The sequence below is a fragment of the Papio anubis genome, chromosome 4, assembly GCF_008728515.1.
Source record: "Papio anubis isolate 15944 chromosome 4, Panubis1.0, whole genome shotgun sequence".
Classification (NCBI taxonomy): Eukaryota; Metazoa; Chordata; class Mammalia; order Primates; family Cercopithecidae; genus Papio; species Papio anubis.
Genome location: NC_044979.1, coordinates 164,681,495 through 164,698,086, shown reverse-complemented (window position 1 = coordinate 164,698,086; position 16,592 = coordinate 164,681,495). Strand labels below are relative to the sequence as shown.

General features: G+C 38.9%; 1 protein-coding gene across 5 annotated transcripts in view; it reads right to left on the bottom strand.

The window, feature by feature from the left end:
• Nucleotides 1-2,942: 2,942 nt before the first annotated feature.
• The window catches only part of BACH1 (BTB domain and CNC homolog 1), a 48,472-nt gene continuing 34,822 nt past the window's right edge, over nt 2,943-16,592 (bottom strand). For all 5 annotated transcript variants that reach the window (XM_003895561.4, XM_031664940.1, XM_017956483.3 and 2 more), the window contains one exon: nt 2,943-6,689. In XM_003895561.4, the coding sequence (XP_003895610.3) occupies nt 6,255-6,689 (435 nt within the window). In that variant the 3' untranslated portion in view covers nt 2,943-6,254. The remainder of the gene's footprint in view (nt 6,690-16,592) is intronic.

Here is a 16,592-nt window from a genome sequence, read left to right as displayed (position 1 = left end):
CAGGGCTGGCGGCCTCAAGATGCCACTGCTGCAGTTTCCAGGGGAAAAGCAGACCTCACAGGCCTTTTAGGTGTAGCTGGGAAAAATAATAGGTACTGATTTTCACCTATTTTCAAGGCAGCTGGGTTCCAACGTACTACAGAGTGCTTCTAAGGTTCTAGCTTCTAACTGGTAGCGCCAGGCCACTGTGGCCCTAGGTGTATCAGCCACCCCAAATTCCATTCTGCATTCAGGTGCAAGGAGGGAACCATGAAGGGAACCTGGATCCATGTGGTTCATCTATAGTTGATTCTGGACTGCTTAAATCTATGTAGATAGATTTCAGATGCCTCCTCCATCCCTAGGAGGTAACTTTCTTAGGCCTAAATATCCATTGTGGCTCAGGCCTGAAAACGCCTGTATACAGGGATGTGGGCTCAGAGCCCCTAGAGGGAGCCCTCACTCAACAGTCCCAGGTACCAGAAACTTAGTTTGTTGGAAAAGGAAATGTAAATTAAGGTGTCTTGCAATGGTGGTCTTTCTCCCAGGAATGATCAGTGTATACGGCCAAAATTAAGCCCTTTTTGAGTGTCCTTCCAATAGAAATTAGGATCACAAGTTGTGAGTTACAGAACACTGGGGCATCTTTGGGGAGCTGAAACCAAGATTTTTTTTTTCCCAGATACTATTGAGGTTCTACTATGGTCTTTGGCAGCAATAGGTACTGAGTTGTGGGAGCAGCGTTGTATGGGATGACTGCTTTAGTACCTAGGAATTAGCTTGTTTCAAAACAAGTGTGGTTGTGGGGCCAAGGCTATAATTTTGCGGTTTCTTCTTCTAATTCTAAAGTGAGCACATCAGAGACTCAGCCTCGAACCTAGTTCCTTCTGGAGCACGGCAGGAACAATCACCCTCTTAAAGACAGTTCCAGCTACAGCCTCTTGAAAGAATCTCGACTGGACCGAGGCATCAAGAACTCCTCTGGCCAAGGCTGATCTGAATGAGAAATCTGGCAGTATAGTTTTGGGATTTTTCTTAGTTTTTTACTTGGAACTCAGGTGGACAAGATAATTTGATTTGCTTTAGTTCCTTTAGACTTTAATGCCTTTAGATTTTTTTAATCCAAAGGGACCTAATCTTTGAATTTTTTTTCCTCTAAAAGTTGAATAATAAAAGTTTAACTACCATTCAAATTTGGGTATCATTATGTTGCTAGCATTTTATTCCTGGACTTTCACACATTTTCTTATGGGAATGTTCTGTTGGGATTTAATCTCAATGCAAGGCCTCTGATATGCTATATGGGATGATGAGGTAGGAGATAATTAGGTATGGGAAAAATGTTCAGTCTTTGGTACAGAGTAGCCTTTGAATTCATTTACTTATTAGTACACTGCTGGATCCAGAGCCTTCTTAGACCAAATGTTCACTGACAGCCCCAGGGTGTCACATCTGCAAAGGCTGGTGCTGGGAAGTGGCCTCAAAGGTGAGAGGAAGTCTGCCTTCTGGAACAGCTGCTCTCCTCCTCCAGGCCATCAGTCACAGCCCTGGTTGAGCAATGGGGCCAATGTTTCAAGAGAACTTCAACTGGGGGCGTGAAAGGGGAACACTCTTCCCTAAGACTTCCCTAGTTTCAATCTCCAGGGCAAGCAACACCCTCTGGCCTTTGTACTTCCACTGGCCCTGCTGTAGTCGTCTCTGATTCTGATGAGTAAATTTTGAGTCATTAAGTCTACTTGGCTCAGCCCACCCCTTACTCGTGGAATTTGCTCCATTTATATTTTTCCACTCCTCTAAGAGCTCTGCCCCTTTTGGGGTGGGTCAAGGTGACCGGTGGATGGATTAAGTCTGCCTCATTCCAGAATGCACTTCTAGCAGGTTCACTGGGCTAAACAGCTAGAAAGCCATGGTTCCAAGCTGGGTTCCATCAGTGATACGGATTTCACCTACTCTTTAATTTCTTAAATGGTTCAAAACTCTGGCCAGGGAAAAGATGCTATTTATTGGCCTTCCTCTAAAACCTCGATACCCACTACTTATACTTCTATTGTTCTTAAAGCCCTTACAGTCTAACCTCAGACCTTTGGTAACTTAGTCAATCTGGGTAGGGCAAGATGCTGGGACACCCACAGGTGAAGAACACTCAAGTGGGGGCCTCCTTCTTCTCTCTCTCACTGTGACACAACCTCCTTCTGTTCCTTTAACACACCAGGCTTATTTGTGCCAGGTGGCCTTCTCTCCCCAGAGACCATCCTTCTCCCTATTCAGACTACCATCTTTCAAAGCTCGGTGAAATCCCACGTTTCTCATCCTGTCTCCTTTGAACTCTTGCAGCCATCACACTACCTCACACAACTGAGCACTTTCTTAGAAGTCATCTTGATTCCATCATTGGTCTAGTCAGGGTTTCTCAATGTCAGCCTGATCAATACCCTGGGTGGGGTAACTGTTGTGAGGGCTGTCCTGGCCTCTGCCCCTAGAAGCCATATCCTATATCCTGCCCCCACGATTTCTGTCTCTGGGAACTGCCAAGTGTCCTCCGGGCAGCAAAATCATCCCCAGCTGAGAATCACAATGACTAGACCAGAAGACTTTGCCCTGGATGGCCAACACCACTGAGCAGCTGCCCAAAGCTTGGTCAGAGGGGCCTGGTTGGAAATTGAATAGAATACAAAGAGCTGACTCGGCAGATAAGTTTTTAAAACTTAATGACTGATAGAGATAATACCCCTTAAGAGTCCCTATACTTCTCTATCCAAACTAGAATTAAGTAAAATCAGAAGCAAAGCTAAAATCTGTGCTTCCTAAAACACCTGAATGCTGGAATTTTTTTCTTCCAGGCATGATTATCAACTAAGGAAAGATTCTCTCCTACAAATTCAGATATACTAATTACCGATCAAAAGACTAAACTGAGTAAATCCACATGAGGTGAGAAAATGAAAATAGAACGTACAATTCTATTCAATTAGAAGCAATTTTAGAGAATTTTATTTAACTGTCAATTTATCACCAACATCTAACATGTTATAGTTCAGGTACATTTGGGTAAGAACATTAGGAAGAAAATGTAAATTAAATACTATGAAAGTATGCTTTTAATGAAACGTGGTCTCAGTAAAATATGGACATAGAAGTTTAGTGGTTTTATTGCATTGTTAGAAAATTATATTATGAAAGATACAAAAAAAATCAATGTTTTTCTGCTTCTTTTATAATCAGTATGCCACCTTTTACCATTATGGCTTTAAGTTTTCATTCTACCCAACAAGTTTCAAGGAATAGTTTATTACATGCCTTAATAAAACATTTAAAATATTTACAAATTCAAAATAGATGTTTTATAACTGAAAAAAGTTCACCTGAGAATTCACTGTAACGTTGCCATTGTTTTCCCCAAGTTGTTAATGTGGCTGAGTGTCCACATGCAACCTGTATCGTCTACTGCATCTAACATACTTAATTCCTTATTTAAAATTCGTTAAGCAGTAAGCTATAGCAAACTGTTAAAAAAAATTACAGATGGAGAACCAAGACTGTATCTACATTTGTTCTGAATATGACAATTTAACAAATTATTTGCTATAGTTCCAGAATGAGTAAGGAAAAAAAAAAATAAGGTAATGTTATTTTACTGAATTCAACATAACAGCTTTTTAAAAAAATCATCACGCATTGAGAAGGCCAGTTCATAAAATAGTGAACAATGATCATGTGAATATGCAATATACAAACTGAAAACATTTCAAACTTCTGCATGAAGGAAAAGGCATACACTGTATACTCATAATCCTGTCATTTGTCTTCGGCAGCCTCAAAAAAAATATTGCCTTGAAACATTTTCTTAGAAAAAACTTCTTTAGAAGTTAATGTTAAAATAGGCATAAATGTGTAATGCTATGCAATATACAGAAAACTTCCCCACTTATGGCCAAAAGACAAAGATAAAATCTTTTTTATCTGTCCATCTGCATTACAACTTGAAAATCATGTAGATATGAGGTAGTGTAGTTACTTGTATTACATGCTGGCTATTTAAAGTAATGCTAAATTTTAAGAAATTACACTTGGCCAATAATTATATGTCATTAATAGAAACCCTTAATGCTAAACTGTTCATAGGTAGAGAGAAATTTAAACCAAGTGCTTTACAAATTATATTTAAGCTCTGGAGACAACTACGTTTTATCATAAAATAGTAATCTTTCAAAGCAAGTACAGTAGCAATTAAAGCAAAAGATTATTTGACATTTGCACATACACAAACTGATACGACCAATAGTTGAGTGTACACTGAGGTAGGAAATCAAGGGTTCCATTGGCTTAAGATTTTACATTTTGTAAACCACAAGTTCTTACATTATTTTATATTGTGAAGTTGAAATTTAAAATTACAAGTATCAAAGAAATACCTATATGGGGAGATACATATGTATGTATACACACACACATACACACACACACACACACACACACAAATTCTTTTGCAGTATGGGACGCATTATTAGAATTATTCTCCCTGACAAATTCTTGAGTGTACTTATAAAAGCTACTAGAAAATAAACAAGTCCAACTAATTTTCTCTTACAAATAAGTCAATAACAGAGATAACATACAAACTACTGAAAATATACTAGTAATATCCTCCCCCTACATCCTGATCAAAAAGGGTAACATTTGACAAATTACTCCAAGACATGAAGACTGGTCCCCATATACTCTCACAGGCAAGGCCAACTTGCTTCAGATTTCATACACAGTGGGTGGTGGTTGCCCACATTAGCTAGACAAGCCCTGCACTAGGCTCAGGATGCAGTCCATAGAAGTGTCTCTTTCAGTCCTCTGATTTCGGTGAAATCAACACTATAAACTACTCCTCTGCACCATTAAAACTGGGTTCTGCCAACGTTTCTGTGAATGTGAATATATGCATTTTTTTTTAATTGCTGAGAAGATCCATAGCTTTCATTTGACTCTCAAACAAATCTAACTCCAACATGACTAGAAGCCACCGCAAACTGTTTTGCAATAGGTGCTCAATTATCTATTTTGTAACAGGACTGAACAAACACTAAGACTGATCTTTAAATGCCCAAGTTAAAATGATTTGTGTGTCTTTATACCACACCAAATTTGGGGAGGAGAGCAAGGATTAAACCTGGTTTTCAAATGCAAACCCACAATAGGAAAAGATTGAGTTTCATCCTATTTCACAAACCTGCAGAGTTGCTGCAAATACATTTTTATCTGTAACAATGCTTTTTACAAGTGAACCATACGACTTCAAAAACAGGATGAAAAAATGAACTGCACTCCTGGTAAAACGTAAGCAATATTCTTTCCCCGTGATGTCTGCTTTTCCGGCACTGGTGACCCATGGTGGCAAAGTGGACAGCTTTACATGTTGGTAAGCTCTCCAGATTCTAGGGAGCCTGAGATAGTGCTGCCAGTATGATCACTCATGCCACTGTATTCTGAGTCCTAGTTCTTCTTCCAAAGGGACAAGAACGCCAGGAAACAGGAAGTCCATGATGGGACCAGATATGGTAAAGACTGAAGAGGGGGGTAAAAAAGAGGGAAAGTGACACTTAATCTGTTTATGCAGCCAGACTTTCTAGAGTCCATACTGAAGAGAAGAAGCCCCCATCTTAGGCCAACCACTTGCCTGTTTATGAAATCTTCCCAACGTAGCTTAAAACCTGATTTTAGGAGCCAAAGAGCAAAGCCCTAAGATTCAGGTAAGACCATCTATTTTTCACAATGCAGCTCTACAAAAATATTCCCAGTAGCTGACACCCTGTTTCAGCTGAGAACAGAACTCTATTAGCATTGCTTGGGCAGAAATTTTCTTTCAATCTAAAATATTACAAAAATGTCAAATTATTAAACTTCTGCAGGCCACTTCTTTTAGTAGGAACTATCTGTAGACGTTTCAAGCTGTTAAATTGCTGTCTGATATGCTGCAGTTTTCATTCTCCTACTTGTTCTGAATAGCAAGAAGAGTTATTACTAGAGTTATTATTCTGTAAAACATGAGTTTTAAAGGTTTACTACATTTTCACATGGATTTTTCTGATATCCAGGAGGCAAAATCGTTTCTTTGTCTCTTGCGGAAATCAAGGAGAAATCATGGTTGACTTAAGAGAAATTCCCTTATGGCAAACTACTAAAGGGAAAAACAATATTGTTAAGCAACAGATGGTCATATTAGGCTTTCAAGACACTGCCAAAACTTCAGTAGAAAATTAGATGGTTTGAAGGAAGTGAATGCAAGTTTACTCATCAGTAGTACATTTATCAGTCATCTGCTGACAGAAGTCTGAGATTCCACCACTCTGACGACACTGTTCCGCAGGCCCGGCTTGCTCAGAGGTGGCTGTGGATGTCTGCTGGGACTCCTGCCCCCGCGTGTAGCCGGACTCACTGTTTCCTCTGGCACAAGGAGGCAGCACTGCTGGAGGCCCGTCAGATAAACTGAAAATTGATGATAAGGCCAGTTCACCATCAGGAGTACTTTTATCTTTTTCAGAAATTAAAAATGAAAGTGGGCAATCTGAAGCTGAGTACTTGGCGAGTATCTGTATTTGTTCTTGACTCAGAGCTGCTTCTTTACAAACTTTCTGGCAAAGTCCAGTGAGGTTCTGCTTTGTCTCGCCCAGAGTTGACAAAATGTGATCTCTTTCCTTCAACAAGCTCTCCTTTTCATTTTGCTGTGAAGTGGGGAAAGAGAACACAATGGCTTGTGTTTATTAGCTCAATCAACATTTCCAAGGTGATCAAATAATATACAGTGTCTTCTCATCAAATAAGATCACATGGAGTTTATCCTTTCAATTCCATTCAATTACACATTAAATACTAAAGGCCCAGAATGTCCCATCCAAAATTCTTGGGGCGGATGTATTTTGGCATAAAGCATTTTTCAGGTTTTAGAAAGATAGTATATATGGGTGCACACATAATTTCTCTAGCAGGTCTGGGGCAGCACTTCACTATCAACTATCTTTACATTTCTAAGTAAAACATAAAATAGCAAATAACGAAGAAAGTAGGATAAAGACTATGCATTCTAATGTCAATTTGGGGCAGTTTTTTGGTCAAAAGAGTCTGTGACAAACTTATATGGTTTTCGGAGCTTTCTGGATTTACAGACTGTACATAACAGGTATGGATGACATTTTGGATGAGATACAACAAGAAAAAAGTAAAAGTACAGTTAGCATAACTTAACTACTGAGACTCAAAGCATTGCAAGATTCAACTAATGATCAGCATTTGTTGAGCAGATACTCTGTGCCAGATATTGTGCTAAATGTTTTCCAACATGCAATCTCAGCTATGTAATCCACACAACACCTCTCCTGACTTAAGCACATCAAACCCACTGAAGGGATGGGACTGAGTTTAACATGCCTAGAGACAGCTGCTGGGTGAGTTACTAAAGTGTGGAGAATTCGAGGGGAAATTTTGTGTTTGCTAATTACTATTTTTGTTATTATTATAATCTTATTACCCCTATAAGAAAGTCTACCACAGAATTTTTCAAAAGTTTTTCTGGGTCCTGCCTTGCTGTCCATGTCACTTATCACTGCTGATAGCACGTCTTTTCTATTATCGTCCCATCTCATCCTTCTTGTTCTAACATTTTATTGCTTCTAATCTATTATGAGCCAGGAAACCAAATAATCAAGGTATTTATAAGAAAAGAGTAAACAAACACTTGCTAGAAAGTCAAAGGTTTTTCTTGTGAAAATTATCACAACTCTCAACAAGTCAGTCTTGTTCTGCTTGCTTTCTGCTCATTGGAGGGTTCTGGAGAGTTGAGGCTGCCAGTTAACCTTGAGACAAGTTAGTTCATAGTGCTAATCTAGAAGTGCCATCCTTTAATCTTGTATGACACAAAAGTCACTAAAAGAGTAAAATGAATTTTGCTTTATACAAAAGTACTGTTATGGTTTTATACAAAAGTATTACTACAAAATTATGTATGAATCCAATTATTGTTCTAAAATATTTTAAAGCCATGTAATATTTTGAGAAAATACACAATAAATACAAAATACTAAATTTTTATATGGCAAAGTATTCTCCAATCTGCTCAGATTTTTATATACAAGTTCTTTTTTTTTTTTCTTTTTTAAATAGATGTAGGCCAAGAAAGAGTGTGTTAAGTATATGTAACCAAAATCAATGTTCGGCCGGTACATTTTCTCTTATGCAAAGTTTATCAGTTGCACTCTTCTGATAAAATGAGTCTGCAGATACCGAAAGGGCAAGAATGGCACCTACTGCTTGTTCACAGAAGGAACCATTAAATGCAATCAACACCCATTTCTTTTTATGGTCTCCTGGAAGCCAATCCAAAGGAGGATGGAAACAAAGCTTCCAGTAGAAAGTGAGAAATAATCTTTTTTCAGTCACAGCAACATTCAGCCACGGATTCCTCTACCAAAGTTGGGATGAATCTATTCTAAACAGCAATAGAAAAATTTCAACTGCTGGTTGGTCTTTTAAATTAAATATGGTTAAACAAAATAAGGACTACTTGAGCTTCCTCCCAGAAATTAGAACCACTACTTAACCTACAGATACTATGATTACAAATATTTTATGACTTCTGTATCTTAATATCCACATGATCTTTAAATACTCTCACTCCTCCCACCCCCACTATATTAGGGATGACATCATTCTTTAAGTACACAAGATGGCTTGCTTCTTCACAACTACAACAAATAGGTACAACCCTAGAACTCCATCAGAATTATTTCTATAAATTAAATGTTCCCATCTGTTCCCCTGTACTTTAACTCCCACACAGCTAAGCTTCTAAGCAGTTAGCTAATGTTTCCATTTCATTCTAAGTTTAAAACACATCTCTACTATAATAGCAGTCAGCTTAATAACTAAAAGTAAAATACAAGTAATTCAAGTTAATCACTTAATGACATCAGTATTTAAGATATCTCCGAAAGTCACTACTTATAGTCATGAGTGGGAGTCACTATTGGCATCCTGCTACCTATTCCTACAATATATTTCCATTTTCCTATAAAAACAACTGTATAAATCATGTTTGAAGTGCTGCACCTTTAATTACAGATCTTTTTTTTAAAAAGGAATAAAATTGGCATTCTGGTGCCATTCTGGATTTTATATCAACCAAAAACCTTTAGTAGGCTGGGCACAGTGGCTCACGCCTGTGAGGCTGAGGTGGGCAGATCATGTGAGGTCAGGAGATCGAGACCAGCCTGGCCAACATCGTGAAACCCTGTCTCTAATAAAAATACAAAAAAAATAGCTGGCGTGGTGGCACACACCTGTAATCCTAGCTACAAGGGCAGGCTGAGGCAGGGGAATCACTTGAACCTGGGAGACGGAGGTTGCGGTGAGCCAAGATTGCACCATTGCACTTCAGCCTGGGTGACAGAGCAAGACCCTGTCTCAAAAAAAAAAACAAACAAACAAACAAAAAAAACCCTTTATCTCTAAATCCTTATTTTGAATAGCTAGTGGACAATATTTATTCAAATATAATTTTTTAAAGATTATAAATACAACTCACCCAATAAAGATATGGAATAGAAGAATTTGGCACCAAAAGAATGAGTGACAATTTTATGATAGGGTAAAGAGTACTCACTGTTAGAAAATGGTCACTAATAGTTCCTTAGTAAAACCTCTGAACAGACAGTTCAGAGAAATCTACAAATGGCACTGACAAATATAAGCAAAAATGCTCATTTTTACTCATAAGATAAAAATAAAAGCTACCACGAGATATCATGGTATCTCACTATCAGACTGGAAAAAAACCCAAAAGCTGACAACAAATCTTGACTGAGGGTGTGGACAGACAGACACACATATACTGCTGATGGAAGGCCAAATATTACAGTTCCTATGGAGGAGAATCTGTTAATATCTAATAAAATTATGTATGTATTTACCCTTGATAGAACAATCCCATTTCTAGGAATGTGTCCTAGAGACACAGCTCCTTAAACATGAAACAACAGTATACAGTTATTCACTGCAGGATCCCAAATGTCCACCCACAGAAGACTGGTTTGAATTGTATTACAGCCACAACTGAGTACTATGGAGCCGGAAAACGAATGAAAAAATATTTCCTAGAAATCGATTCTTAAGTTTAAATAGTAAAGTACAGAACAATGCATACAAAATACTTCTATGCAGCAGGATGGATAATAAAAGTGGACATAAAATGTTAATATGCTTTTAGAAAAGAAATACAGGGGGAAAAAAATCCAGAAACTAATGAAAGTGGTTACCTGCAGGAAGCAGCTATGAATAGGATATAAGAAGAAGATGAGATCAAGATTTGGAATATATATTTTTTAAAACATAGTTTTAACTTTTGAGCCATATAAACGTTTTACATTCAAAAATAAATAAAAAATGTAGGCCAGGCATGGTGGCTCATGCCTAAAATCTCAGCACTTCGGGAGGCCAAGGCAGGAGGATCGCTTGAGCCCAGGAGTTTTGAGCAACACAGTGAAACCTCATCCTGACAAAAAACAAAACAATTACCCGGCATGATGGTGCGCACCTGTAGTCCTGGCCACTAAGAAGGCTGACGTGAGATGATCACTTGATCCCAGAAGTCAAGGCTGCAGTGAGTCATTAATTGTGCCACTGCACTCCAGCCTGGGTGACAGAGTGAAACCCTGTCTCGAAAAATGTAGAGGAAATCCCAAGTAATATAAATAGAAAAAAAAGTAATTGTATATCAAATTGGTAACACAAATATTTCAAATAACTTTAAAGCTTCACACTGGGAAACATGTAAGCACAAAAAAAGGCAAATCTCAAATTCTGCTCAATCTGTTTACTGTTAACAGTAATACTGATTGTAATTTTTTTTACTTTTTATACAGTGTGCCTTCACTTAAAATCATTGACAGGTTCTTGGAAACTGACTTTAAGAGAAACAACCTACAGCAGGTCCTCAAACATTTTGTTCAACAGCCTTTATTTTTTATTATACTTTAAGTTCTAGGGTACATGTGCACAAGGTGCAAGTTTGTTACATATGTATACATGTGCCATGTTGGTGTGCTGCACCCATTAACTTGTCATTTTTTTTTCTTTTTTTTTTGAGATGTAGTTTCGCTCTTGTAGCCCAGGTTGGAGTGCAATGAATGGCATGATCTCAGCTCACTGCAACCTCCACCTCCTGAGTTCAAGCGATTCTCCTGCCGCAGCCTCCTGAGTAGCTGGGATTACAGGCTTACGCCACCATGCCCGGCTAATTTTTGTATTTTTAGTAGAGATGGGGTTTCACCATGTTGGCCAGGCTAGCCTTAAACTCCTGACCTAGGGCGATCCACCCGCCTCGGCCTCCCAAAGTGCTGGGATTACAGGCGTGAGCCACAGCGCCCAGCACCCGTCATTTACATTAAGTATATCTCCTAATGCTATCCCTCCCCCTCCCCTCACCCCACGACAGGCCCCAGTGTGTGATGTTCCCCACCCTGTGTCCAAGTGTTCTTTGTTCAACATCCTTTCATTATAAAGTTGATGAGGAAAAAAACTGGTTTTATTATCCATCATTTCATGTTAAGTGAAAACTTACTGTGTATTATAGAATAAAGGAAACAATACGGAGCCGAAATTTTCCCTGTAAGTGATGAGAGATTAAACATAAACATATAAAAGAAGTGAAGACAAAAGCTCTATACTGTTAAATTTGGACTGGAAATACTACATAAACTCAGGATTTCTAATGTACTTTTTACTTTCATTTACTGAAGCCTGATATATATGAACTCATGATATAATGAACTCTTTATTTTATACACAGACGCATATATTTCCTAGCTCTGTCCACGGAAAAAGGCCTAGAAGGAATAATACTCCTTTAGCAGGTAGGCTTTCCAAAGTCCAACATATCTGCAAAAAAAAAACAGGAGTTTTAAAGAAATGGGTGATTCCAAATCTTGAAACAACAGAGGTTAAAAAGTGAGATTATGGCAGCAGGACAGGAGCTGGCTTGAACGAGCTCTTCCTGGCCAAATCTGAAAAATGTCAACATCAACAAGAATAATGACTATTACTTATTCTAACAAGTTGAATCAGAAAAAATTAATCCATGAGTCCACAGTGATTCCAAACAGTGGGAGGGAAGGAAAAGAGAAAAGAAGAAAAGGCATGGTGGCTCATGTCCGTAAACCCACCACCTTAGGAAGCTGAGGCAGGCAGATCCCTTGAGGTCAGGAGTTCAAGACCAGGATGATCAACACGGTGAAAACCCATCACTAATAAAAATACAAAAATTAGCTAGGTGTGGTGGTGGGCACCTGTAGTCCTAGCTACTCGGGAGGCTGAGGCAGGAGAATCACATGAACCTGGGAGGTAGAGGTTGCAGTGAGCTGAGATCATGCCACCGCACCCCACACTCCAGCCTGGACAACAGAGACTCTGTTCCAAAAAAAATAAAAAAATAAAAAAGAGAGAGAAAGGAAGAACAATCCTTTTTAATGAGGAATACTGACTAATGCAAATAGAATAAAAGAATTAGAAAAATCATGATTTCGTAATCATGGTAATCACAATAAAGGTCATCAACGTATTCTAAAAGATGCAGGAGTACTGGGGAATAGGATAATTATAAAGTGCCCAAGTAACACATCACAGACAACTAAGCAACACAGGGTGAAAAAACACTACTTTGAAAATGGAGCAATCTGGTACTTCCACCCACCTACATGGGACAACACTGACACTGGACCTCCTGCCTCCCTAGGGGACACAGTATAAAGGACAACACCAGTGAATGTTTAAACTCAGTCTCCTCAACTCAAACATTTCCAGTTTACAGGAAATAAAGGGATGGAGAAATGACTTAAAGCCACGGGGAAGCAATCAGACAAATACTTAAAGTAAGACATTTATGAGAAATCTGGCCTGGATACTTCAAAAAGTTATTGTCATTAAAACAATGAGAGCACTTTAGATTAAGAGACTAAACAGGTTTAATCAAATGCATTATATGATGACTGTATCCTCGTTTGAAAAAAAAAAGCATCTATGAAAGATGGAAAAATCAGAGTAACTTGAATAAAAACTAGATATAATATTCAGGATGTGTTAATATTCTCAGGCATAATAAAGATAATAGTCATATGTAAGAATGCCTCTTTTTAGAAGATGCATGTTTAAACATTTAAGGATGAAGTGTCATAATATGGTAGCTTTCAAACAATTCAGAAAATGAGAGGAGAGGAAGAGAGCCAGAGAGACGAATGACAGCCAGCAAGACAGCAGGACAGGAATGACAGTGACACCAAGGGGTGAGAGACCAAGATCAACCAAGTGGGGTTAAACAAAGACCAAGACTGACAGATGGAGACAGAGATTCGAAGACTGACAAGCCAACAGGTACAGACAGATGATCTGAGGTGGAGAGACAGAGGCAGAAAGACCAAGATAGAGAAATAAAGCAAATGTGGCAAAATGTCAAAAATCAAAGAATCTACATGGAGAGTATACAGTTATTGTACCATTCATTTAACTTTTCTGAAAGCTTGAAATTTTTAGAATGGGTGCTGACATGAAGCTCAAGAAAAAATGAACACACTTGAACTTGGCTCCCCATGAGACTGTAAGTAAGCGAGGATTATGTCTTACTCATTTCTGACGTCCTGGTACCAAGCACAACATTTAACATGTAGGGTGACCAGCAAACACTTATAGAAAGAATAGAGAACCACTTTTATTTAAAGTACAACTAATACATATTGAGCCCTGAACACATGCTGGACAGTACAAACAGCTTTCCATCCCTGATCTCATCAGATCCTTGCATCAACCCCGCGGTGGCTATTACTCTTATCCCACGTTAGTAATGGGGGAATGTGGGTACTGGAGGTTAAGCAATTGCCCCAGGCCACAAAGTTACCCAGTGGCCAGGCAAGCTTTCCAGTCGTTTGTCTCCAGAGCCTCCCTCTGACCTCAGTGCTATTGTGCAGTGAGTTCTCAGAATTTAAAATGTACATAAAATTTATCTCGGACTTGTGTAAAATGCATGGTCCAGGGCCTTGGCGACAGCTCTGGGATAGACTAAGAAATGTCCACCTTTAAGGGGCACCCAAGATAACTATGATGCCAATGGGATACACACCACATTTCAAGAACGGTTGCTCAAGGACAACACGGGATGACAGAGGGCAGGTTCCGGAAGGGTCACTGGGGTGCACTTTGGTAGAACAGCCAGTAAATTGGGACTAGTTGTGAACAGGTTTATTTTTAATAAAATATAATCTTCACCACAAAATGCAAATCACTAACAACAGATGAGGTCGTTTTACTTCTGTGCCATCATAACGGACAAAGGTAATGAAATAAAATGGTGTCTGAACACCTCAACCCTGAGCGTTTGTCAATATTCTGATCGCTGATCACTTATAAGTTGGTATCAAAAACAATATTTGATACTTTCTAAAAGAAATACATTTTGGTAAATATTTTCCCGCAAAAAGCAAGGCTCCCTTCATTTCAGGGTTACCTCTGAGGTTAAAATGGTTATCAGAGATATGTGTATTTTCTAACTTCTGAATTAATCTTCCAGAAGAATAAACTCGAACCTTGTAAAGAAAGCTACATAGACAAGAGCTTCATAAGCCAAACACATGAACAGAAGTTGAATCCAAAGACTGTAATTACTAGTTTTAAAAGTCGGCCGGGCGCGGTGGCTCACGCCTGTAATCCCAGCACTTTAGGAGGCTGAGGCAGGTGGATCATGAGGTCAGGAGATTGAGACCACCCTGGCTAACATGGCGAAACCCCGTCTCAACTAAAAATACAAAAAATTGGCCAGTCATGGTGGCCGGCACCTGTAGTACCAGCTACTGGGGAGGCTGAGGCAGGAGAATGGCGGGAACCCGGGAGGCGGAGTTTACAGTGAGCTGAGATGGCGCCACTGCACTCCAGCCTGGGCAAAAGAGCGAGACTCCGCCTCAAAAAAAAAGAAAAACAAAGTCATGTTACTGGCTTATGCATTATGTACATTCAGTCCTTACAGTAAAAGCAATGCTAAATTTAGTGCTTAACCTCTAACATACTATAAAATTCAAAATAAATCCTAAAGTCAATACCATCAATTTCCACCAAATAAATACGCACTTTCTCTTCAAAGGTTCTATTAGACTCTGATAGAACTTCTTGTTGAGAAATACATTATTTAATGAATGCTAACTCACATCTCCCTTTGTCCCAACAGAGACTATAAAAGTGTCCTTTATTCCTTTATACATGATTATAATACTAACCCACTTTGCAAACATTTTAGAATAATTATTCTATTGTAATCAAACCCCTTTTATCACATGCTGATCCATCCAGAGTCTATTATGCTACTACCCTCAGGACAAACTGCAAAAAGTTCCAAGATTTCTCTCTAGGAAAGCAAACAGCCAATAGCCAAAGACCAAACTGACTAGAATATAGGGCCCTTTGCCTGAATATTTTCAGATCAGGGCAATAAATACTGTGAATCTATTTATATGTTAAAGCCAACCAGTCATTCACTATGTGCAAATGGCTGTTTAATTATTAAACAAGCAATTTCCCTTAAATAGGTTTGTTATAATGTTTAGACTACAAAGACGAAGAATACTGCTTGTCTACTGGCCATGTTACTTTCAAAAAGTAACATCTCAATGAGATTAAAATATACACAAATACCTGTTCACATTCCGTCCTCTGTATTCTCAACTCTCCATGCTACTAAGTATAAACTTCTGACTGTAACTCTCCTAGTTTTCTGTTTACAAAAGACAAGATCCATAACATCACCCAACAACCAGGGTCCAAGTAAACTTCTTACCATAATAAATATCTTAAACGTCAAATTCTTTTACTTCTAGATGAGCCAGCTTTCTTATTCTTATTAGCTAATAAGCAGCACATCTTCTGTTTATGTTTACCTGAGAAAGACACCTACGCAGGACAGAAATTTGTAATGTACCCCTCACGCTGCAACTGGAGTTTGCCTATAGAAATCACTAGAACTGAGAGTAGTGTGGAGGACTGAGTAGGGAGTTCAAGGAAGATGAAACACAAACGAGTCACTCTGATAAAAAAACTCCAACATGACTTCTCTGCGGTTATTTTGGAAGTCAGACTGGCGCCTTTCTAGGTGCAGGAGACACTATCAGATGTCTGCTGTGCCTGCCCAGAAAGGAAGGTCTTGACTCTTCTATTTCGTTCTTGCTCTCTAGCCACAGAGGAGGATATCTGAGTGAATTAGGCCAGTAAGATGCTCTCCTTGGGAATTCAGAACTGACTAAAACAGTAGTCTCTGACTGGATTAGTCCCTGGACAGTGAAATTATTCAGGCACTGTGCCACAGTCACCCTTCCCATGTGCACTTAGTGGCACAAAAAGCCACTCTCGGGTATAGAGCGAAGAAGGTGCAGAGAGAAGTCCCTGGGTTCCCAGGAGTCTTCCACTTTTGTTCCCTGTTATTTATGAGGCCTGGCTCCATTCTCTGGCTTCTAAATGAGAGGTACCTATCTCCCTACAACAAACTCACTCACTCACTCACTCACTCATTCATTCATTCATTCATTCATTCATTCATTCTTCAC